The sequence below is a fragment of the Mytilus edulis genome, chromosome 13, assembly GCF_963676685.1.
Source record: "Mytilus edulis chromosome 13, xbMytEdul2.2, whole genome shotgun sequence".
In the NCBI taxonomy this organism is placed as follows: Eukaryota; Metazoa; Mollusca; class Bivalvia; order Mytilida; family Mytilidae; genus Mytilus; species Mytilus edulis.
This window is the reverse complement of record NC_092356.1, coordinates 70,913,755-70,938,880: the sequence shown is the minus strand read 5'-3', so window position 1 is coordinate 70,938,880 and position 25,126 is coordinate 70,913,755. Positions and strand designations below refer to the sequence as shown.

The 25,126-nt window shown below is 32.1% G+C and overlaps 1 protein-coding gene across 2 annotated transcripts in view; it reads right to left on the bottom strand.

Annotated features, from left to right (window-relative positions):
- The window catches only part of LOC139501656 (uncharacterized), a 49,403-nt gene extending 24,656 nt beyond the window's left edge, over positions 1-24,747 (bottom strand). For both annotated transcript variants that reach the window (XM_071290798.1, XM_071290799.1), the window contains exons 1-2: positions 24,500-24,747; positions 12,991-13,497 (exon numbers count right to left, since the gene is read on the bottom strand). In XM_071290798.1, coding sequence (XP_071146899.1) covers positions 12,991-13,497; positions 24,500-24,731 — 739 coding nt within the window. In that variant the 5' untranslated portion in view covers positions 24,732-24,747. The remainder of the gene's footprint in view (positions 1-12,990; positions 13,498-24,499) is intronic.
- Between the last annotated feature and the right edge of the window lie 379 nt (positions 24,748-25,126).

Below are 25,126 nucleotides of genomic sequence, written 5' to 3'. Positions count from 1 at the left end.
ACGTGGTTTTAAGATTAACTAATATAGACACATGTATTGCTGAATAAATTAGCATATAGCATATATGCGAGAATAATAATTATATGTATAAGCTTATTTCTTTCAAAATTTTACCATGTTTACCACCTGAAAGTGTCGAAATATTTAAGTAGTTCAAAAAATCTTTTTTGAACAGGGCATACACATCAAAATTTGTAGTTTTATAATTTGAACTGTGAGTGCACTTGTGGATAAAAAATGTAATGAGTGTCACCAACAGATTTATATCATAATAATTGATATCACCGATTTTATATCCTATAATGAGATTTCTGTAGTTTAGGATATGATGACCTATTTTAACTTTATTTAATAGTATTTTGATCTTTTCCCAAAAAGTTTTAAAGTAATGACATTCTAGGAAAAAATGTTTATAATCTTCTGTTACATTACATAAGTCACATTTACTGTCTTCTTTTATCTTCCATTGAAAAAGCAATTGTTTGCAAGGAAGGATATGATGCAGCAATTTCCATTTAAATATTTTTAATCTGTTATCTTTTAAATAAGTAAATATAAAGTTAAGCATTGATTTAATTGGAATTAACGAATCTAAATTTAGGACACGTTTCCATTTAAAGAAACCTGGAGGCGTGTCTTCATTTCCACTATTAATGTGTGTGTATATCTGTTTTGTTTCCATTACTTGTAAAATTATTATCTTATTTTTTTCTTTTGTATTGATGCAAAGGTTAAGTTTATTTTTTACTTTTGATTTTATTGATTTTTCTGATTTAAGTACCTTGAGCCATTCATTTGGTAAGGCATAATTAAGTTTTGAAATTTCAAACATTAAATTGGATTTTGAGGATATTTTATTAGATATTATTTCTTGAGAGATATTACCATTTTGGTCTATTATATCATTAACGTATATAATACCTTCTTTTATCCAATTTATAAAAACTAAACACTTTCCTTGAAATTTTATCAGTTTGTTTCCCCATAAGATTTGTTGTCTAATGTTTTTAAAATTCATATTGAGTTTGGTATTATTTAAATTTTGTACTTTGAACCAAGACTTTACAATTTCTAAGTAGAATTTTGGTAAAGTTTTATGTAGGTTTTGTATTGAGTAAATGTTGTCTAGATTCATGTAAAGTAGCATGAAATTAGCACCAAATTTATTAAAGTAAAATGTCGGAATTACTTTCCAGTTAGCAAAATCATCTGCAGTAAGTCTTTTTATCCATGCTATTTGTAGTGCAGTTATATAATTGTCTATATCTGTCATTTTAAGCCCTCCCTCAGTAGTATTTTTGCTAAGGGTGGTTCGTTTGACCTTTTCTCGTTTACCATCCCATATAAAATTGTAGATAATAGTTTTAAACTGTTGAATAAATTCATGTGGTAGGTTTGTGACTGAAGCTAAATATGTAAGGTTAGGTATAAAAAGAGATTTTACAACTGTTATTTTACCTATCATTGTAAGATTTCTTTTTTTCCAATTACTTATTAATTTGTCACATTTCTGTATTATTTTTTCAGTATTCAGCTTATCACATTCAGCTCGATTTGTTCCAAAATAAACTCCTAGACTTTTTATTGGTCCTTTATTCCATGTTATATTTTCAAACTTATCTTTACAATGTTTTAATTTTCCTAACCAAATGCCCTCAGTTTTTGATCTATTTAATTTTAAACCTGATAGCGTTCCAAAGATTTCAATAATATTAAGAGTGTGACGTACTTCATCTTTTGATTTTAGAAAAAGTGTTGTGTCGTCAGCTAATTGAGAAATCTTTAAACTGTGTGTTTTAGTATCTAGCTTGATTTGAAAACCTTTGATGTTGTTGTCTTGTCTTATTCTGCAGGTGATGAGACCCACCCATTGTTTAACATACAACCCGTTATGTCTTTGTACAGAGTTTTAACCCATTTGATAAAAGGATTTGGAAGGCCGAATTTCTTGAGTGCTTCATACATAAATGGCCATTCCAATGAGTCAAAGGCCTTGGAAAAATCTATGAAGAGCAATGCTCCTTCAATATTAAAGTATTCTGCATGGTCTATTATGTCTTGAATTTGACGAATGTTGAAACCTATATATCTATTTTTTATGTAACCATTTTGGTCACTATGGATGATTTTAGTTAGTATTGGTTTAAGACGTTGTGCTAAAGAATATGCCATAAGCTTTGTATCAACATTGAGTAAAGTAATTGGTCTATAGTTGTCTAAAAGAAGTGGGTTTCCCTTTTTATATAATAAAGAGACTACTCCTATTTTTTGTAGTGTGCTCATTTCTTCCTTTTGATAGCATGTGTTAAAAACTTTAACAACAATTTCTTTTAAATTTGTCCAGAAGGTTTGATAAAATTCTACACTGATCCCGTCGATGCCCGGTGATTTATTTAATTTCATAGATTTAATAGCTTCTGTACATTCTTTTATGGTAAGCTCCCCTTCTAGATTTTGAGTTTCCTCATGAGAAAGAGTTTTATCTACTTTTGTTTCTGTTATATATTTTTTTATTTCATTTTCATTAGGATTTGTACTTTTATATAAATTTTCATAGAAGTTTTTTTCTAACTTTAAAATTTCAGATGAATCTGTTATAATTTCTCCTTTTTCATTCGTAAGTGCAGAAATATTTTTATGAGTTTGTCTGGATTTTTCAAGGCCTATAAAAAAATTTGTGTTTTTTTCTCCTTCTTCTGTCCATTTTACACGTGATCTAACCTGAGCTCCCTTTGCTTCATTTATGTAAAGGTTCTCTAGTTTTTTCTCAGCATTGTTTATTCTATTTTGAACATTATTATCCTGTAAGTTTTCTGCATTTTCGTTCAATTTTTTTAATGACAGTTCTAATTTAATTATTTCATTTTTATTTTCAGCTTGTTTTTGCCTACAGTATTTAATGGTTATGTCTCTTACTTCGGCTTTAAAAACGTCCCACTTAACTCGAGGATCTACAGCCGTAGTAAGTATTTTTTGTTTATAAGTTTGAATTAAGTTATTAATGAGATTTTGATATTTTGTGTCATTCAATATACTGTTATTAATTTTAAAGAAACCTCGGCCTCTACTGTGTGCTTTGTGTCTTAGCTTTAATGAAATTGCCTGATGATCAGTGTAAGAAATAGCAGCGGGTCTAATATCTGCTGCTGTAATATGTGGTCTTATATCAGAGCTAATAAGAAAATAATCTATTCTGCTTGCTATGTTAAAGTTATTTTTCCTTCTCCAGGTGAACTGTCTTTTGTTTGGGTTAATTTCTCTCCATATATCAACTAACTTATGTTTTTTTATTAATTGTTTCAAACTATTTACAGGTTTATTAAATTTTTGTGTACTTGTACTTTTTCTGTCGTTTTCAGTCAGACTTTCATTTATATCCCCTCCAAGTATTAAAATGCCTAATCTATTATTTTCAATTAGTTTGTTTATTTTTTTGAAGAAAGAATTTCTATTTCTTTGTATATTTGGTGCATAAACATTAACTAAAGTGAAGATGTTATTATCAAGTTCTACATTAATTAGAATAAACCTGCCCTCCTCATCTTTTATTTCATTTATTATTTTGTGATTTATGTTTTCTTTAATTAAAATTGAAACACCTCTGGATAGGGAATTGCCAAAGCTATGGTATATCTTACATTTAGTTTCACTATTTATTACATTTATGTTTTTATCGGTGAAATGGGACTCTTGAATAAACAAGATGTCACATTTTTGATTTTCACACCAAATATATAGTCTGTCTCGCTTTTCTTTTTTTCCTAGCCCTTGGCAGTTCAAGGAGCAAATATTTAAATTATTACTCATCTAAATAATGAACTATACATGTATTAGCAAAGATTACTACAGAGATATACATCATAACAAACTGTTTTAATTTGTTGTATACAATACAACTATGACTAAACGTATAATAGTAGTAATGCATGAGTATATATAATATATATGTATCATTATAATATGTGTTTTTTACAATAATACAGTTTTGTACTTGTGCCTGTATGTAAATGTATATAGGAGCTTGATTTTCAGAAATTACTTTTTCTATTTTCAGATATTTGAATTGTTCAATAAGGAGTGTTCGAGTGCTCAACAACATTATAACTGTGATCCAATGAAATATATTCTTAACAGTTTTTGATGACGTCTTAAATTTTCCATACATTTGAACCTGGAAATGATATCTTTTTGTGTAGAATTCTTTGGAGATTTTTAAATGTTCACTTAACGCTGCTGTACATGTGTGTATCATGTGTTTTAATAAGATATGGATCTGTACTTCAAGTGAATATACTGCGTCAAAATGATTAGCATAGCTGGTTGTGGAATATGTGTGTCTTGATAGTATGGTGCAAAAATATATGAGTGCAATTCGTTTCGTACTTCCTGTGTGTGATGCGGTATATGGTGATATACTACATATAGTTGCGTACCATATTTGCAATTTCGTAGGAATATGAAGTGGTTGGTACATTTTCCGATTATTCTTGTTTGAATTGCAGAAAATAGAAGATTTGTTTGTACAATCAGTGCTTACGTGTAATAAAAGCATTTTGGTGATGAACCGAATTAAACAAATGCAGCCTAATGACGTGGATAGTAGAACTAGTGATCGTTTCATTTTGTTAACTAGTGAATAAAAGTTTTTTCTTTTTGTTGGTTTAATGCTTGTTTTAAAATTATCTGTTTCTTTCAGACATATGTTTTTGTTGGTATTTTGTGAATAAACATACATATAAGATAAATTACATATTACACTGTTTTCTATTTCTACATCATCATGATCATCAATTGAGAACATATGATCTAGTTTTGTGTCATATTTCTCTTTTTGATTGGTTAATATACATGTACTACTCTTATCAACACAAATACAATATACAATATGTATAGAGGATAAGTAGTTTTCATTTTCGATATCATTATTCAAACACATATAATCTAAATTATATCGTATTTTTTTTTTTTTTTTTTTTTTAACATAATAAATAAAAGTCATGAAAAAACATAAAATGAGAACATTGTTTATGTTTACCATAACATCAGTTGGACACATACAATCTATTATTACAAAGAGTTCTTTTTTTTGTTTGTATTTTACACTATAAATAAAAACACAGAAAAAAAGTAAATATATACAAATGTTCATGGAAATAGGTATATAATTTTACTATTTAATGCTTATAAAATTTATATACATTTAGTTGAGCTGGATGATAGTTAGTGTCCCTTTGGTTTCTGAATATTTGATGTTCGTTCGTGAATTTGGTCAGTTGGTGTTGTTGCTGCGCGTTTGTCTTTGCGTCCATCAGGGGTTCCAACATTGTTGTTTCCTTGGAAGTGAAAGAACAATGTTGATTGATTAGGATTGTCCTCGTCTTTATTAAGTTGTTGTGTACCGGTTTTTTTGCCAGACTTTTTTTTAGCTTTTGCCTTTTTAATTTCATTGTTATGTTTGGATGCTGAAATGCCTTGGTGTTCAGGTTCGTTCATAAAGAGAGCTGCATCCTTTTTATTTGAAGCATTATAGCTGAAACTTGCGCTTGTCACATTGAAATTTTGCATAAAAGACGGAGACTGGTTGGTGGTTCCCATCTTTTCAGTATTTGTTTTAAGTTCAGATGTATTTTCATTTTCACTTGTTGAATCTTCAGATTCATGCATGCTAGCATTATTGACGTTGACTGGATGTTCTTGAGCATGGGCAATAACGGTCTCGAAATTTGGACATTCAGCTTTCTTATGTCCTGGGTTGTTGCATGTTGTACATACCCACTCATTTGGGCATTCTCTGAGCACGTGCCCAGTTTGTAGACATTTGTTACATGTGAGCTGAGATGAATCAGTTTTCTGTTCTTTGTGTAACAAAACGGCCATATATTTACCAATTTTAAGAGTTCTAGGCAAGACCTTTTCCATGGGTTCACAGTATAATATCCTGTCTCCTGTTTGGCAGTTGGTGAGTAAACCGTCCACTCTGAGTCGCTCTCTGTCTAATGAGTGGACTGTCCCTCCAAGATTTTCTACTGCCCTCATAATCTGTCCATCCTCAGCAGAGCATGGGATGTTCTTGACCCTAACACGCCAGTGATGAGGATTGTCATGATCGTATACCTTTGAATTAGGATTGCGGGTATAGATTTTCAAAAGTTTTTTCCTTAAAACCAGTCCCTTTGTTATTAAGGTGTCTCTGTCAGTTTCAGAGTCGGGATAAATTCGCCACATCCCTTTTACCCTTTGCAAACCTCTGAGGTTCCTAGAATTAACAATATGATCAATGGATTTGTAAAGTTCAACATGGTTGAGAAACTGACCTATGCTTGGTTTGACATCACCAAACAGGTCTTTCTCTAGCAGGAAAACTGGCTTAACCGAACCAAGTATCTCGTGTGGGTTCATGGGATTTTCAACCTGATTGTTGGCCATCAGACCGTTTTTCACTGCGTTTTTGTATGACTCTGGTAGGTTTTTAATATGGCTGACATCAGCACTATTGATGTCCGAACTTGCCATCATCAAAATGGTTATTTGTCCGTATATTTGTGAAAAATATTGCAACAGATAGTTATAATACAAGTGTCTACCTAGTATGCACCTATTCAGTATACTTATACTCTGGATTACGTCTTTAAACTATTGATTTTACTTGGATTTGTAGGAGCGAAAAAATTTCCGTGGAATACCTTCGGCCCCTTACGTCCTTCCTTTATTATTATTATTATTATTATTATTATTATTATTATTATTATTATTATTATTATTATTATTTTTATTATTATTATTATTATTATTATTATTATTTTTGATATTATTATTATTATTATTATTAGAATAATAATTTTTATTTATTTCAAATTGGTTAAATTATTTCTCTTATTGGATACCAAGGGGTCACATAACATTCTGTATTCCTCAGTTAAAATTCCTTCGGTCTTTCCCAAAAAATGGACCAGAAAACCGGGCGTTAACGGACGTTTACATGTTAATGAACTCTTGGGCCTGGTTTTTCTGTTTAGAGTGACGTCCCTTTTTTCGTTATTTATGAAATTAGAGAAAATTTATTTTGTATTCATATACAGAAAAAAAGCACTTAAGTAGATGGCAAATTTATCACTAGGACTAGCCTTTGTTCTTCAAACTTTCTTAAAGAAATCGTACAGTAACTCGACATTTTGTCGAAAAATTTGTATTATGTAATTTTGTATACCATGATTTCCTTGATGAAGTAAACATAGAAGTTAATGCAGAACTGGTTATTATCGTGATTAATGTACTGCCTATATGACAGTGGTATAGACTGCGTCAGCAATTATAACCTCGCCTATTGATCGGTCATTTCCGCTGTTATAGTCAATGATTCTACCCTGCGAGCAGCCCATATATCATGATAATGACTATTATATAAATAATATATATCAATAGTGAAGTACTATTCCATATTTCCACAAAAATATGACTCTTTTTATCTCTAACAAAAGGGGTCTGCATTTAACTCACAATAACAATATGAGTTGTATTCAGCTCTCACTAACAAAAGGGGCTGTTCTTAGCTACAAATAACAAAAAGGGAAAAGGTTAAACTGCTAGATACTATAACAAATTTCAGCATGATGTTAAATGATACATAAGTTATATGATTATAGATATAAAGGGTTAAAGTTAGAGTTAGACCACAACAATTATATACTACAGTGTTACTTGCCATAAAAGCGGGAGGTTTGGCTATCCACAAAACTAGGTTCCACCCAACATTTATTTCTTAAAATGTCCTGTACCAAAACGGGAAGATGGCCATTGTTATATTATAATTTGTTTCTGTGTGTGTTATATGTTAGCTTTGTGTTTCTGTTGTTTCGTGGTTCTACTCTTATATTTGATGTGTTATCCTCAATTTTGGTTTGTATCCCGGATTTGTTTTTTTTTTCTCAATCGATTTATGTATTTGGAACAGCGGTATACTACTGTTGTCTTTATCAACTACCTGACTGTTTCTGTTTTACATATAGTCCTGTAATAGTTTCGCGGTTATCTGTATTGGACCCGAGCCTCGAATAGTTGATGACAAATTTAAACAGTTTATCTAGAATCTATAACAGGGCCAATACAGAAAGAGCCAGTCATAGAACTTTTATTAAATGCTTTTAATTCTTTTAATTAGAATAAACGACACTTGATCTACAAAAATTACCGTGAAGAAGACACACAATTTCATATCTGAACTTGTCATTTCTTACTTGTATGCACGTCCATAGATTCTTTGTCAACGTTGTCAGATGTTATATATTTCTGAGTTCGCGTCCGTGTACTTATCTTATGCATTTAAAACTCATTTTATCTAACGAATATAAAGATCAAGGGAAAAATAAATCAGACTGTTTTTCTATTCTGGATCGTCTGCATTCTGTTGATTGATCAACGGAAATGAACCAGTGTCAATGATCGAAAGTCGTTCTCGAAAAGAGTGGAAAAGATTTCCGTTTTCAAGACTTCAAGACGCTACAAACATTGTACAACATTTACACATTTTATAATATGATTTTTAATTTAAGAAATATAATACAAATGTTTATTTGCATACCATTTCGTCAAAATTTAAGTAAGGCGTAAGAAAATAAATTGTAACCAGATGGTTTTTTTCTGTATTGCCCCCTCCCTCCCCTCCACACCCGTATAAGCTCTGTCCGTAAGGTAGTATAAACTCTTTATTGATATTGATAGGGCAACGTCATCAGTATTACGCACTGGGACTGATTTGTTCGCAGCATTAATAAATATAGATATCAAACAAAATAAAACAAAATGTGTTAAACAGTTAATATGTGTGATTAAACCTCAGGCTTTGTATATTTACAAGTAAAATGTGCGTTGAAAAACAACCAGGCTTAAGGTGGTAACCATCCGAATGATTTTAACTTGAACAATGAAATAAATATATTTGAAATCACGATCAAAATGTGCTTGTGGTATATAATACCACCAATGATTTTTCACCTTAGCCATTGTTATTTTTGTACGTTTTAAAAAAATGTGCAGATTTTATCTTTGTTTCAAATTAAAGAATACTTGCATGGGTAAGGTTTGATTCTGTCAACTACTACATGTATATACGAAATTTAACATACCATTTCATTGTATTTAAGAGAATAACGATCCCTGGAAGTTAAGCAATTACATATTGACTCTTCTGTTCCTTTATATAAACTAAAGTAACCATGTTTCCGAAATATTCTACAGAAATTACCAATTGAAAAACTGATGGTGCTTTGCAACATCCAAGATATATGTTTATGACATTTTCAATTGCAATGAATTGTAACATTAATCTCATACAACTGTCAAATTCAAGGGATTTTTTTTACTCTTTTCTTTTGCAACCGGATGCGACGTACTATGAATAATTTGGAGGTATATTACCTTCAAGTTGGTATTTGAAGAAGCTGCAAATGTACTTCAATTATCCAAAGCTATCGATAGTATATTTCCTTTCATGGTATGTATGTTGTATATCCACTATAATAATTAAATCAAATGTTGTCAACAGCTTCCAACGATTCAAATAGTGAAATGATTTTGATTCGTCATTTGGTAGAATCTGGGTTTTTCTTTCAATGACATTTTGAACGTAAATTCATGAAGCAACTGGAAAGTACTTGAATAATAGCATTTATGCCTGGCCATTATAAAATATGTATTCATGAATACTTCAAATTTGACACCACAGTTATAGAAACAGGGTGATTAATTGGTGTATGAAAGAGAAAATGCTATACTTTTACCTCAATTTTTTCTCAATTAAATTTACCAATATTAAAGATAAAACCTGTCTAAAATCATTTTCTACAGTATTCTTATTTCTTTCAGCTTAGAGGCTATCGAATTTGATATGCTTTATATGAGGGTAACTATGAAACATTATTTAACTGAGATTTCTACTTTGAAAGGAGTTTTATTTGCCTTAAATGCAACGTGGACATATCCTTTTAAAAATATGTTGAATCAAACACAAACTAATTAGGAGAATAATATGAACATTTCAACGCAGATTGTTTAATTATTAAATAACTCTTTCCTTCACAGCCGATGTAAAAATTTCATAACTGGCGAAAATTATAACTCATATTATTACTGTAGGAAACTCCCGCAAAAAAAAGTTGTCATCTATGTCAACCAATGTTTGTGATAAAATATAAATCTTAAGGATGTACACCTCTGATAAGCCAAAAATTTCTAGAATTAAACTTTTGTTCTTAACCTGATTTTTGGGTTATTAAGACTGTAACAAAATAATTGGTGAAGAAAAAATCATATGGTGGTGCAATTTTTTTTTCTACGGACCTTTGAAAATTTTCCCATTTTTCATCGATTTTTACCTATTTTGGGGTTATAATCGTGAAAAAAATCAAAGTTCCACAATTAAACTTTTTTTCTTACTTTAAAGATGAAGTGGACCAATCTGAATAAATTTTACTTACAAAAACTATAGGTAGGTGTTGATATAAGAAAGTTTTATCATATTTTGACTCTTTTTTGTGTAAAATTTACCATGCTTTCAATTTTGTATTTTTGTGATTTTTCTCAGTTTTAAGAACAAACTGCAATTATTTTGTTATAAATGATTGAAAAGATACATATCTAAGAAATTTGAAAAGACCTAAATGATATGGGATGAACACGATTCTTGTAAAATCATTTTTGGTATCCCTCACCCATTTTCTCAAAATTTTGGCTACAAATACTGACTTGATTGGTTGTAAAATTTGAAAACTGGATTACTCAAAAACCATTTATTGTAAATGCACATTTTTTTCACAGATTTATGTTTGATTATAATATTTTTAAAATTCATTGATATTTTCCACTTCTATCACATGTTTTGGAAATTATTCAAGAACGAGATTTCAACGAGACTGAACGAGACTGAAAAGTCAGAAGAATACATCCTTAAGTAGAAAAGGCCTGCCGGGCGTTTTGAATATCTGAAATCTGACAATGGAGGTTTGTTAAATATTGTACTGAACAAGATTTGTTAGTGCAATTTAGGGACGACATCAAAAGTTCAATGAAGGATAAAAAACTTAATTCATATAGTTTTTTCACTGACCCCCCTACCCCCCTTCTTAACTTAATTTGGGAAAAATTGATTGACCAATAAGAATATATGTAAAATCGATGTCAATTTATACAAAACTTGCAGCAATTTGACCCCCCACCCCCAAACTATTTGAATTAAGTTTTTTATCCTTCATTGATTTTTTGATGTCGTCCCTTATTCCTCTAATGATTTTTGATATTAAGCAGACAAATGTTATCCTTCCATTCGAATGAAATGCAAATTATATGTATTCTTTCTATGTGACATTTTCAGACATGGTCGCATACTTTTCATCAACTCACAATTTAGGAAATTCAGAGGGAAGCCAGACCATATGACGTCATGATTGAATTCAATTGACCGATGAAGAACTGAGATCAAATAAACTGCACGTTGATAAAATAAAAATAGAAATCATGTAAGAATCAGAGAAATTTTAATATAAAACTCAAAAACACCATACCTTTTAATTGCAAAAATCAAATATGTTTTTGTTTTCGTACAGCACTTGAATGATACAAACATACATTACCGTTTTCCTTAACAACTGTTCAAAGGGGGAAATAAGAAAAGAGTATTTGAACTCGAATACAAACTGACAACGCCATATCAAATAAACGAATGACAAACAACAGTCTATAAACACAGCCTAAATAAAATATAGATAACAAATTACACGAACTCACATCAATCCATTGAAAGGGAGAATGGTGAAGACCACATGTATTTCTAAATGATAATCAAAGCATGCGTCAAATGTATCATCCCTCGTATTGCCATTGCATACCAAATATGGTGATAAATCACATTTAGTGAAATCATATTCGAGTACAAGAGAATATGATTTTGGTTATGATAAATGGGACATACCTGTCGTCATCTGTGACATTTTTACTATAATGGTCAAGAAACCTCGAGGAGGCGACCGTTAAACTGTCAAAAACATAATTTAACTTTTTATCTTTGAACATTTCATGGAAAAAAATAAGTTCCAAATCTATGATTGTTTCGGAAGCAAATTTTTATTAATGAATTTCAACTATATAATTCTGTATTTGTGGTACAGTCTTTGACCGATGTAAGTGTTGAGTATACACGGACAACGGACTGTTGTCTGACATAGAATCACCATCTTCGGGGATCTTGTTAACAATCAGTTCACCTGCACAACAAATAAAATATAATGAATTTAAATATGACATTTCTTTGAATCTATGCAAATTAACTTTTTTATATCAATTATTATGCCATTCTCCTATTATTTTTTTTACAAACAAAACTTTTGAAACCTCGACTGCAATTGTGCAAGTTTACTTCCAATGGTGAACATCATCCGTGAAATCAATTGACAAAAGTCCTCATCCAATCAAAATAAGCGTGACAATCTGTATTCCAATAGAATAAATATTAATTTTCCCCCTAATGACAATGCACAGTTTCAAATCGTCGCAACTAAAGGATTACAAGCAATTTATAATACTAGTACTAGATTTTCTCACAGTATTATCCTACATTTATTTATAAAACAAAACATTGTTTATAGTTTTTTATTAAAATCAATTTTCCTTTTACATTCATATAGAAGGTTCGCTCCTATGTTTACTTTGATATGTTTATTTTGCATTGACTTCTTACTTTTGATGTAAATCCTTTTGCAATGTTAAAAATACTGTAAAACATTTCATATTATACATCATAGACACAAGACGGATCAGTCTCGCATAACGTTATTCCTCCATGAAAACATGACGGAACGGACTTATATTGTGTTTTCATACGGATACATACCTAATATTTTGATCCTTTTCCGTAACCATAACCTCCGACACCAGCGGAAACTACTGAGACTGGTCCGTAACCTGTTCCGACTGAAACTGGTCCATATCCGTATCCGCCACCTCCTAGAAGGACTGCAGAACCAACTCCGGATCCATACCCACAGCCATATCCAGAGCCGTATCCACCACTGACAACATCTGGTGCTGGTCCATATCCGCCTTTACTTACTGGTCCATATCCTGCACCGGATACACCTCCTAGAACAGCTAAAGATCCGACTCCGGATCCGATTCCGTAACCACCATATCCTGCACCGCCACCTCCTAAAAGGACTGCAGATCCAAGTCCGGATCCATACCCAGAGCCATATCCAGAACCGTATCCACCACTGACAACAACTGGTGCTGGTCCGTATCCTCCTTTTCCTACTGGTCCATATCCGGCACCGGATACACCTCCTAGAACAGCTACAGATCTGACACCGGATTCGATTCCGTAACCACCATATCCACTACCGCCACCTCCTAAAAGGACTGCAGATCCAACTCCGGATCCATATCCAGAGCCATAACCAGAGCCGTATCCACCACTGACAACAGCTGGTGCTGGTCCGTATCCTCCTTTACAGCTACTAAACCACTCAACGTTCCCTCTTACACTGAACGAACACGGAACGAACACGCGAATGGAATGAAATGAGAACGAACGAGTTAAATCAGTCAGAATCGTGTATCTCCACTCATTTCGTTTATTAAAGTCAACTCGTGTTTTTCCGCTCAAAGTCGTGTGTGAACGAAACGAACGAAACGATCAATATATTCCGTGTAAACAAACACTGTTTCGTTCAGAAACGATACTATTTCACCTGATTGGTTGTTTGGCGATTATGCTAGTTTGCAAATTTCCAAATGAAACGAATAAATATACCAAAGTTAATCGGTATATTGTACTACTCATTGTTTATTTATGAATAAAACTGAGAAAGGAAATGGTGAATATGTCAAAGCGACAACCACCCGACCATAGAGCAAACAACAGCCGAAGGCAACCAATGGGTCTTCAATGTAGCGAGAATTCCCGCACCCGTAGGTGTCCTTCAGCTGGCCCCTAAAATATGCATAATAGTACAGTGATAATGGACGTCATACTAAACTCCGAATTATACACAAGAAACTAAAATTAGTGAAATCATATTCGAGTACAAGAGAATATGATTTTGGTTATGATAAATGGGACATACCCGTCGTCATCTGTGACATTTTTACTATAATGGTCAAGAAACCTCGAGGAGGCGAATTCATTACATTGCTTCGATATTGCATTTAAAATAAAAATGATAGCTCTGAATTAAATAGATTAATAGTAAAATAAAAAAAATTATTTAAATTATGAAAGGCAAACAAGATCAATTTAAATATTAAAATACCTTCTCTTCTTGAAAAAATAGGATGGAAACATTTTTTATTTTATTATTCATATTTATTATTAAAGTTGTCATTTTTTTCTACTTATTTTCATATAAGTTAGTGAGATGTACATCGTAAAAGACGTGAAAAATTTAAGGAGTATCTCAGAAACATAATTTAGTGACAGTCGCTATTCCTGGTTAAAATAAATAGAATATATTATATTATGCTTTTAAAACATGTGTGTGTGTCAATTTTTTTCGTTATCCACGTCAAACAATTTGCATAGTTTTCTTTATTAAAGAAATGAACGACCCTATTCGTGTGTGTAAATTATTTTAAAACTAACGCCCATTAAGTTTTTCCAAAAAATAGATAAAAAATATTCTTATTTCGTTTCACGGAGGGAAAATATTTTTTTCGATGACTTTAGTTTAATCATTTCCCGTCTTTTACATTAGCGTATGATCCGTATATTTAACCTTTTTCAAAATAACCTAGTACTTCCAAAGTCAGTCCATTTATCTGTAAGTGCACGCATAGTCCGCTATCATATGCATGTACAGTGTATTTGTTTATTTTTTTTTATTCAAGTGCAAACACTAGCTAGTAATGATTGGTTTTTCGTTTCTTGAAGTCCAGTCGCACATATATCATGAATGTTCAGGACGAATTACGCTCACAAATATACTTACATAATGTAGCAAGAATATTCTGTGAAGAAAATAATCATTTATTATATTGTGTTTTCTGTTTACCTAAATGACTCAACACAATTCAACGGTTGATTTAATTAGAAAATATATCTAATAGATAAAGGCAGATGTGGTGTGAGTGCCAATGAGACAACTCTCCATCCAAATAACAATTTAAAAAAGTAAACCATTATAGGTTAAAGTACGGCCTTCAACACGGAGCCTTGGCTCACACCGAACAACAAGCTATAAAGGGCCCCAAAATTACTAGTATAAAACCATTCAAACGGGAAAACCAACGGTCTAACGCTATAAAAAAAAAGACGTTTATAAAATACAGAAAATTAAATAAGAGAAGGGAATCATTCTTAAAGTTATTGAAAAAGAAATAAAACTGCCTTGAATATCTAAAAAACATATATCTATAATTATATATGCAAATATTGGAAATGTCTTGAAAAGTAGTATAAAGACCAAATATTAAAAACAATATATTCTTAAGAAATATTTAAAACATATTTGTTTTTAGGCTAAATGTGAGTAGGTGACCATGCGCTTGGAAATAGAAATATGTTAAAATAAACTTTTTGAACTTTTACATTTATAATATCAGATTTATTTTTGCCTTTTTTTTTTGCGTTCTTCAAAGATTGCAAATACAAAGCTTTGATCGGAATCTCGCTAATTGATAACAGTTTCCAGAATAACTTCATACATGTAACACCTTTTTATTACTCGTCCATATAATTTACATGTTGATTTTTAGCATCCGTCTATCACACCTTCACTCTTTGAAGTTTCACATCTGGGTTGAAAAATAACAAGTCGTTATCTATTTCACAATTGGGAACTTTTCTGTTGTTTAAACAGTCAAAATAAAATCGTGATAATGTAACAGTTGAGTCACGTTTATCATCGATGATTTACGATTTAGTTTAGTAATAAATCAGAAAATTGCTAATTGTTGTACACTTGTTCCAGATAGATTTAATCGTTGGCAAAATTGTTATAGCAAACTTATTAATTGCCTAAATTTTAATATGTTTATTTAAAATTTTCGGATTAAGCTTGATGTCCAAGGTCACTGAACTAGTACATATTTTGTTTAGAGGCAAACTTAAGCACGTCTCCGGGTGAGGGATTTTCTCTATGTGTTGAAGACCCATTGGTGGCTTTCGGCTGTTTTCGACTCTTTAGTCGGGTTGTTGTCTCTTTGACACATTCCTCATTTCCATTCTCAATTTTACGTCATGTTAAGTTGGAAATCCAGGATAATTCAAGGATAGTCTTATTAAATACAAGTATCTATGATGAAATTAGGAAATATTTATGGGCGGATCCAGCATTTTTTTAAAAAGTGGGTTCCAACTCAGGGTAAATTGAAGTTCCAATCATATTACCACATTCAAAGGCATTGATCGTTAAAAAAAAAGTTGGTCCTAACCCCGTAACCCCTACTGAATAAAAATTGAACGACACCGTTATACTTACGACACACAGGTACCTATTCAAAATTGATATTAAAACATATAACTTCGAAAAAATACTTATAATAGCAACAAATTAGCATATATTCTTTTTTTTATATAATGTATGATAGCTTTGTGAATTGATTTTTAGCTTATTTTGTTACGTTTTCTTAACGTACAGTGGCAAGTATTTCACTTATAGTCCGGACGAAAAAGTAGTTCTAACGAAAAAATACAATACTAAAATGTGTTCATCAAAATAGAATAAGAATTTTGACAGCTACTGAACAATAAAGAAATATTTTGAGGGCATACACTTTGAGAGAATAATATTCGCCTACGATAAAAAAAAAATCCTTTACTGTAACGTAGTATATACAGAAGGATAAAATACATTGAAAGATGGTACACTCCTACATCCTTATATTCTTGCATTACTATACAATGTTGTGACTTTTAAAGGATTAAATTAAAAGCAGGAGGTTTCGTTTTTTTGTTTTTTTGTTTTTTTTTTGGCATAAACTAATATTGCAGTTTGTTTCGTTTTGCTCCCCTCGGTGAAATTATAATATTTGCACGCCCTCACCTAGATCTAGATCTGAAATTAGTTGTTATGTTAAAATAAACAATAATTTACCTTAAGCGATGTAATATTGTTGACCATTCGAGATTCTTTTTTTTCAACCCATCTTCAGCTGAATTTGTGATTTTAATATTACTATGCGGGACGCAAGGGATTTCAAATCGAAAATAAATGCAAAAAAATGTGAAGTTTTGTGTCTTTCAAAACACGAACAAAATACAGAATTAAATGCAGGATAAAGACAATACCTGTTTAGTGTCATTAAATGTTAAGCTGTATTTGTACTCGGCTCGAAACAGGAGTATTAGCTCGCTAAAGCTCGCATTACTCCGGTGTCTTAGCCTCGTACACATACAACTGATATTTAAAGACACTAAACAGTTATTGTCTATATGTTTCCTATGTTTTAAGAATTTATGCATACGGGTTAATAATTTTATTCTCCTCAAAAACATTTTTGTAAAAAAAAATCAATGGTGTGCATTTTAACCAAAAACTGAATAATTCGCATCTAAAACAGAAATTAAAACAAAGCTATCAAATCAAATTGGTATTATGGGTAATATGAGAACACAACGGGTGCCACATGTGGAACAGGATATGCTTTCCCTTCCGGAACACTTGAGATCAACCAAGTGTTTGGGCGGGTTTGTGTTGCTCAGTCCTTGTTTCCTATGTTGTGTTCTGTGAACTATTATTTGTCTGTTTATCTATTTCTTTATTATCCATGGCGATGTCATTTTATTTTCGATTTATGAGTTTGAATCTGCCATCTGTTGCCCCTCTTTTTAAGCGCAATATTTCCACGATGAATAAATTGGGGTTCTAATGATGTACTGGTGTGTTGTTGTTTTTTGTTTGTTCTTTTTTTCGGGGGGGGGGGGGGGGGGGGGGGAGGGGAGAGGGTACATGAATATATCTTATATGCAGTATAGTGATTACTAAAAAGCTGTATGTTTAGTAAAACGGCGAAGACGAAATCATGTACTTTTTAAGTAAGTTACTCACGTGCATGCGATAACCATGATAACTTAACAAAGGTTAAGGCACTTTTATTTTAAAATTGATCCTAGTAAGATCAGTTTCACATTTAACGGCGCATATCTAATCTAAAAACCCGAGCTATTAAATTACGCGATAATTCCCGAAAGTTACCTAAATTGTTGAGGATTACGATTGATAAGCAGTGACCATGCAGATATGGACACACACTCTCCCGATTAAGTGTTTAAGTTCACATGAACAAGCAATATGAGAATCATTTAAATAAAAGAAATAAAAATTATATTGACAAGACAACGTTATTTACAATGACACATTAAACGATTTTAAAACGGACTACGGCTGTGTTTTAGGTTGCAGTAATTTATTAAAACAAGTATATGTTATATTAAAATTTGATTGAAAGTAATCCCAATTCAAATTGTCAATATACAAACAAAGCAATCAAACTTACCAAAGTCTTACCCTGCATGAATAAAGAAATTAGCTGTAATTGTCACGAAGAAGTACTTGTATTCACGCTAAGGTTGTCCACTTTACGGGAAGAATACATCAGATTCTCAATTCGTTTACATAATATAATACTATTAAGTCATAAATTAAGGAGTCAATTAACACCTAAGGCATGTGGAATACTCAGCGGTTTACTTTGTACTTGTACAATCTTACTATCCATGCAGATGCAAATTTATACCCTTTTCTACTTACAGTTACTGTAACTAGGCGACCATTTGATTAGTTAATAGATAATGAACTATGAATAATGGATGTACTTCAGCGTGGTTCAATTCTTGTACACAACTATTTCCTGCATTTTGTGTTATCGATAATTCCCTTTCATCAATCAGGCCTTGGACCGAATTATTTATTATTTCCTACTAGTATATTATATTATAATTAAAAGTTCGGTTATATGATACTAAACCTAACTGAAGGCACGGAATCCCTTCGCATATAAGAAAAAAATATTGAAGAAAAACTGCGAATTGATACAGGAACAAAACTGAAATTAAATGTATCTCTGATGTTTAGGTTTTTTTTTTCTTTTTAACAAAATATTTCTGTTTTCGCGAAAAATGAAATTGACACTCATCGATGTAGCGCAGTAAGCAAAAGAAAGCAATCGACAGATTGATGCTTTCTTTAACCATTTCATTCATAAACACAACTGTTATAAAGTCTTTACAGCAACAGGATTACTTATTTCCTGGTTTGAATTGTTTTGTTTCGGAACCTTCTTAGAGCTTACTATTCGGTATGGATTTTCTATAGGTTACTTATGGTTACTTTCATCTGTCATCTATTCTGGTTAATAGTTGTCTAGTTTGCAATCATACCAAATATTTTTTTATTTTAAATTTATGTTATTCTCTGTATAAACGATCAAGCTATTCATTCTGAGTATATAAAATTAACGAATATTAATTATATGTCACTTTGATGTACCCTTGTAATTATTGCAGAATTGAAACTCAAACCATAGGATTTTGAGACGGTGACCTTTAATAATTCACATCTATACAAACTGGACCCCTGTTGTGTTCACCTCGAAATACAAAGCTACATGTATAGATGGAACGGCGAACCAGTTTAACATCTATAAGTCATTTTGTCTCTGGTGGATATTTGTTTCTTGCGAAATTTAGCTTTTATTCGTTTTCTCGTCCTTAATACGCTATAACTATTTGTTATCATAAGTTCCGAACACTGACTTGTCGATAAAATGCAACTGTACTATTTGTCTAAGGTTTTACACGAATTTGCGACGAAGCATATTGTATAATATTCATTGAATATTCTTTTCTTAGTATATATGTATTATTTTTTTGTTTATCCCGGTTTAATGTTCATATTTCTTATAAAATGTGATATATATGAATTAACGAAAATTCATAACTCTAACTACATTTTTGGGACTTTGCACTTTATACTAAATATGACTTTTTGTCCTTACTGACACTAACGTACAATTTTGTAGATGATTTGTTGTAAAATTTCACATTACTTTAAGTCATTAGTACATTTGATTAGGAAATGAAAATTTTATGTCGTGCATAAACGGAATAGAACACGGAAAAAAATATTCTTTATACAACATGTATATATCTGGACAAATTTCTTTGTTTCAAAAGAGTTTTGATTGAATATTTGAAGGTACTTTTTTATTGCAAATTTTAAGACAAAGCTGAAATATGTACACTATACTATTTATGGTTTTCTAAAATGCTCTCATCGGCAACGTTTAGGGCTGTATATTAATTTCTAAATAACGGAAATTTGTAAAAAGATCAGAAGTTTTTAGAAATATCATCATAATCTATAATTTACCCCCCCCCCCAAAAAAAAAGCCATTGATGATGATGATGGAAGTTTTCAAAGACCTGGACTGGCTATACAGCCCTTAGATATATATATAGGAAGATGTGGTGTGAGTGCCAATGAATACATCAAGTCAATAAGAACTGACAAATCTGGTATCTCTGCACTAAAGAAAGACGGCAACATCATTACAGACGCCACAGAGAAAGCAAATCTCTTAAACGAACAATTTCAATCTGTATTTACCCCAGTTACAGATGACCCAATACCAAACAAAGGCATCAGTTCACATCCTAATATCAGCGAATTACATATAACACCAAATGGGATCGAAAAACTCTTAAATAAGATCAACCCACATAAAGCCACCGGCCCAGATAACATCAGTGGCCGCTTACTGAAAGAAATGAAGACAGAAATTGCACCAATACTATGCTTAATCTTTAACAAATCATACAACACTGGTATTACACCTAACGACTGGAAACACGCTAGAGTCGCACCAGCATATAAAAAAGGGGATAAGCATAAACCGGTCAATTATAGACCTATTTCATTAACTTGTATTTGCTGCAAGTTAATGGAACACATAGTAACACCACACATTATGAAACATCTCGAATCAAATAACATCTTGTACGACCTTCAACATGGCTTTCGGCACTCTCGTTCTTGTGAGACACAACTTCTCTCCTTCATTCAAGAACTTCAATCCACAAACAATTCAAATACACAAACAGACCTTGTAATAATGGACTTTGCGAAAGCCTTTGATAAAGTTCCGCATCGTCACTTACTATACAAATTACACTATTTTGGCATTAATGGAAACACTTTAAATTGGATCTCTGCATTTCTCTCTGATCGAACCCAGACAGTTGTTCTGGATGGAAGATCATCAAGCACAGTCCCAGTCACCTCTGGGGTTCCTCAAGGTACTGTCTTAGGTCCTGTCTTATTCTTGGCGTATATCAACGACCTTCCAGACTACCTTACACATAGCAAACTAAGACTATTTGCTGATGACAGTATCTTATACATGCCAGTTAAATCCCAGAGTGACTGCCTAAAACTGTAAGCTGACCTTGACGCAGCTGCAAAATGGGAAGAGGACTGGCTGATGGCCTTCCACCCAGACAAGTGTAATGTTCTCTCTGTAACAACTAAACGTCAACCTTTAAAACATAATTACACTCTCCACAATCATATACTAGAATCTGTTGCATCTGCTAAGTACTTAGGCATCACATTACAATCAAACCTTAAATGGGACAAACACATAGATGACAATATATCAAAGGCCAACAAAACTCTCGGCTTCCTTCGAAGAAATCTGAAAACATCAAACCAAAACATCAAGAGCCAGGCATACCAAGCACTTGTCCGTCCCAAACTCGAATACTCTTGCTCAGTTTGGGACCCCCACACTTCAGAATCTATTTCAAAGATAGAGATGGTCCAAAGGCGAGCTGCTCGGTATGCCTGCAACAGGTATCATAATACTAGTAGTGTATCAAACATGCTGAACACACTAAACTGGCCTATTTTGACACAACGCAGACTGCGTGCACGACTGGTTATGATGTACAAGATCACACATCAACTTGTTGCTATACCATCTAGCACAATTCTCATTCCATCAGACTCAAGAACCAGAAAACATCATTCTCACACCTTCAGACATATTTATACATCAAAAGACTCGTACAGATTTTCATTCTTCCCATACACAATAACTCAATGGAATCTTTTACCAACCACTGTAGTAAATACACAGACAGTCGACTCTTTCAGAGATCAGCTAACATATGCTGTTCTCTCCACTATTATTTAAAAAACTTCATCTCATGTACATAGTTTTAATCACTACATCTGTTCTTTGCACTGTTTGTAAATATAACTTAATTTTAATAAATAGGCCACGTATGCACCAGTTATTAATCATCTTTATTCAGATGGAAAACTGGAAAACTTAAAGAAGAAGAAGAAGAAGAGACAACTCTCCATCCAAATAACAATTTTAAAAAAGTAAACCATTATAGGTCAAAGTACGGCCTTCAACACGGAGCCTTGGTTCACACCGAACAACAAGCTATAAAGGGCCTCAAAATTACTAGTGTCAAACTTACATACATGTATCTATAAGTATGCTATGCTTATTCAAATTAATTTTGAACGTCAAAGTACGTGACTGTTTTCATTAACGGTTTCACTACTGAAAAAGCAACTGTCAATGAATAAATCGACAACTTGTAATGGTTTTGTGTTTTGTTTTTTTTGCACAACACATATATAAAAAAAGAAGATGTGGTATGATTGCAATGCGATTACTCTCCAGAAGAGATCAAATGACACAGAAATTTTAACAAATTTATATATAAAGGTCACCGTACGGCCTTCGACTGTGAGAAAAGCCCATACCGCATTGTCAGCTCCCTGTGATTATTTTCTTGTGATTTTTATTCTTGTGACTTATTTTCTAGGGACTTTGTGACCTTTTTCCCGGGACTTTTTTCCTGTGACTTTTTTTTTCATTTATCTTTCTCTTAATATGTATCACGTTATAACTACACTGTTATTGTCAGATTAGCTGAAAGCGTAAACATTTCAAATAAAGGAAATAAAAATACTGAATTATATTTCTGAACAAATTTTAAACACCAAAAAAAATCAAGATCAATGTAAAATATATAAATATCTTTATTAGTCTCATTTTCTAAAAATAACAAAAATAAAAGTTCCATTTAATGATTGGCAGTAGAATAATTATCTGTTAAACAACTAAGCTAAGTGTGAAATGTCTGGCAAGTTTTCAAAAGATGTCCTGCAGAGTACGCCCGCTGGTTATTTGGATTGATTAAAAAATGTATGAAATCCTCGGGAACGTTGTCACCACTTTCATTAATACACATCTGTTGCAATAAAATGTCTTTTTAGCTTTACAGAAATATGTTAGTGTCAATAGTCCACTAAACTTAAACACAAGGCTGCATATACATGTTTCATATGCATGATATTTCATTGTATTTATGATATGCAAATAAAAAAAATATTTTCCTATAATACTAAGATTACAGTAGCTGTATTAGAAAAAAAATAAATCTAGCTTGTTAAATAAAATTAAATGAAACACAGACTTACTGAAATATTGTCCCTATGTTTTAAGCAATCGTAGATACATTTTATTCAGCATTTACTTTTTAATCATTTAAAATAGAAAGAAGACTATTTACAAACTACCGTACTACAATTTTCTACATTCGTTTTAATCACGGTAGTTTTATAAATTGACCATAAACCCACTTATTCATGGTAAAGTATCAATATTTCTGACCTGACACTATACGTACTTTTTATTGCTTAATTCTTTAGAATTTAATATGCAACGTTTCGGGTTTTTTCGGGAATAATCCCAGGTAAACCCTCATCAGAGGTCGACCTTTATATATTTATTTCGTATCTAGTATCATAGATAGATGTGTGTCTGTTTCATAACAGTTTTTTTTCAAATTTACTACACGTGCATATAGGTCTACGTTGTAGCTAGTCTTTTTACATGTAGATATTTGCAACTCGGTATATCCAGTAAGCCATGTGTAGAGTACATTTTAATATAGGGATATTCTTAAACATCCTTTTTACAAAAAATAAATAATGAACCTGTGAATACATTTAATCTCAGCATGAAAGTAAAATATAATATTTCCATGTCTCAACAAGTTTTTTTAAATGACTTTCACATCATTTAATTAAAAAAGACGGTCTATTCAGACCTGAGCCAGTGACCATCATGTGGTGATTGTCGTCTTTTCTTAATAAAGAAAAATACATGTGATGATGTGATTATAAAATACGAAATTTATCTGTGAAACGAATCCAATTACGTTTCGTTTTAGAATGATATAATCGTTCACACACGCTGTAAACGTTCTAAAACGAAATGATTAGCTTCACAATTTACCGAACAACACGCTTGTTATCATGCTATGTCGTGTATAAACGGAATGGAACACGGAATGGAACACGGAATGGAATGAACGAAATGAATGGAATGCATGACACGTAAACGGAATGAACGAAACACCCAAACGGAACGAATGAAAAACGGAACGAAAACGGAAAAACGGGAAACTTGAGTGGTTCAGTAGCTGTACCTACTGGTCCATACCCAGCACCGGAAACACCTTCTAAAACAGCTAAAGATCCTATACTGGATCCGATTCCGTAACCACCATATCCACCTCCAACACCTCCTAGAAGAACTCCAGCACCAACTCCGGATCCATACCCAGAGCCATACCCGCTTCCATATCTATATGAGTCTTTACCTGAGCTGTAGGCAGAACTGAAGACAGTCAACAAAACGACGGCGAAAGTGAAATACATTTTGGTATGGATCGTCTGTACTGCAAGGAAAACATTCCAGTATATCATATATATATTTGTGGCAAAGAATATGAACAACAGACACTTTGGTTTCTTATTAATGCACTGGTGCTAACTACGAGGACACGTTTACGTCGATGTTTAAGAAACAAAACAAAAAACTACTGTCATATTCCTGAATTGGTACATTGATATATTTTAAGTGTGTAAGACCTTTCGAATTTAAAGTTTAAGAGATCAAAAAACTTTCATTATATTGCAAATGTTCTCGTATATGTTTAAAAACAAACAGTCAAAAACAAGAGAAAGTGTAAAACACAGGGAAGACACAATGTATAAAAAATGTGAACAAATTATAATATCTTATACACCAGATAACGGGACTATAAACATGA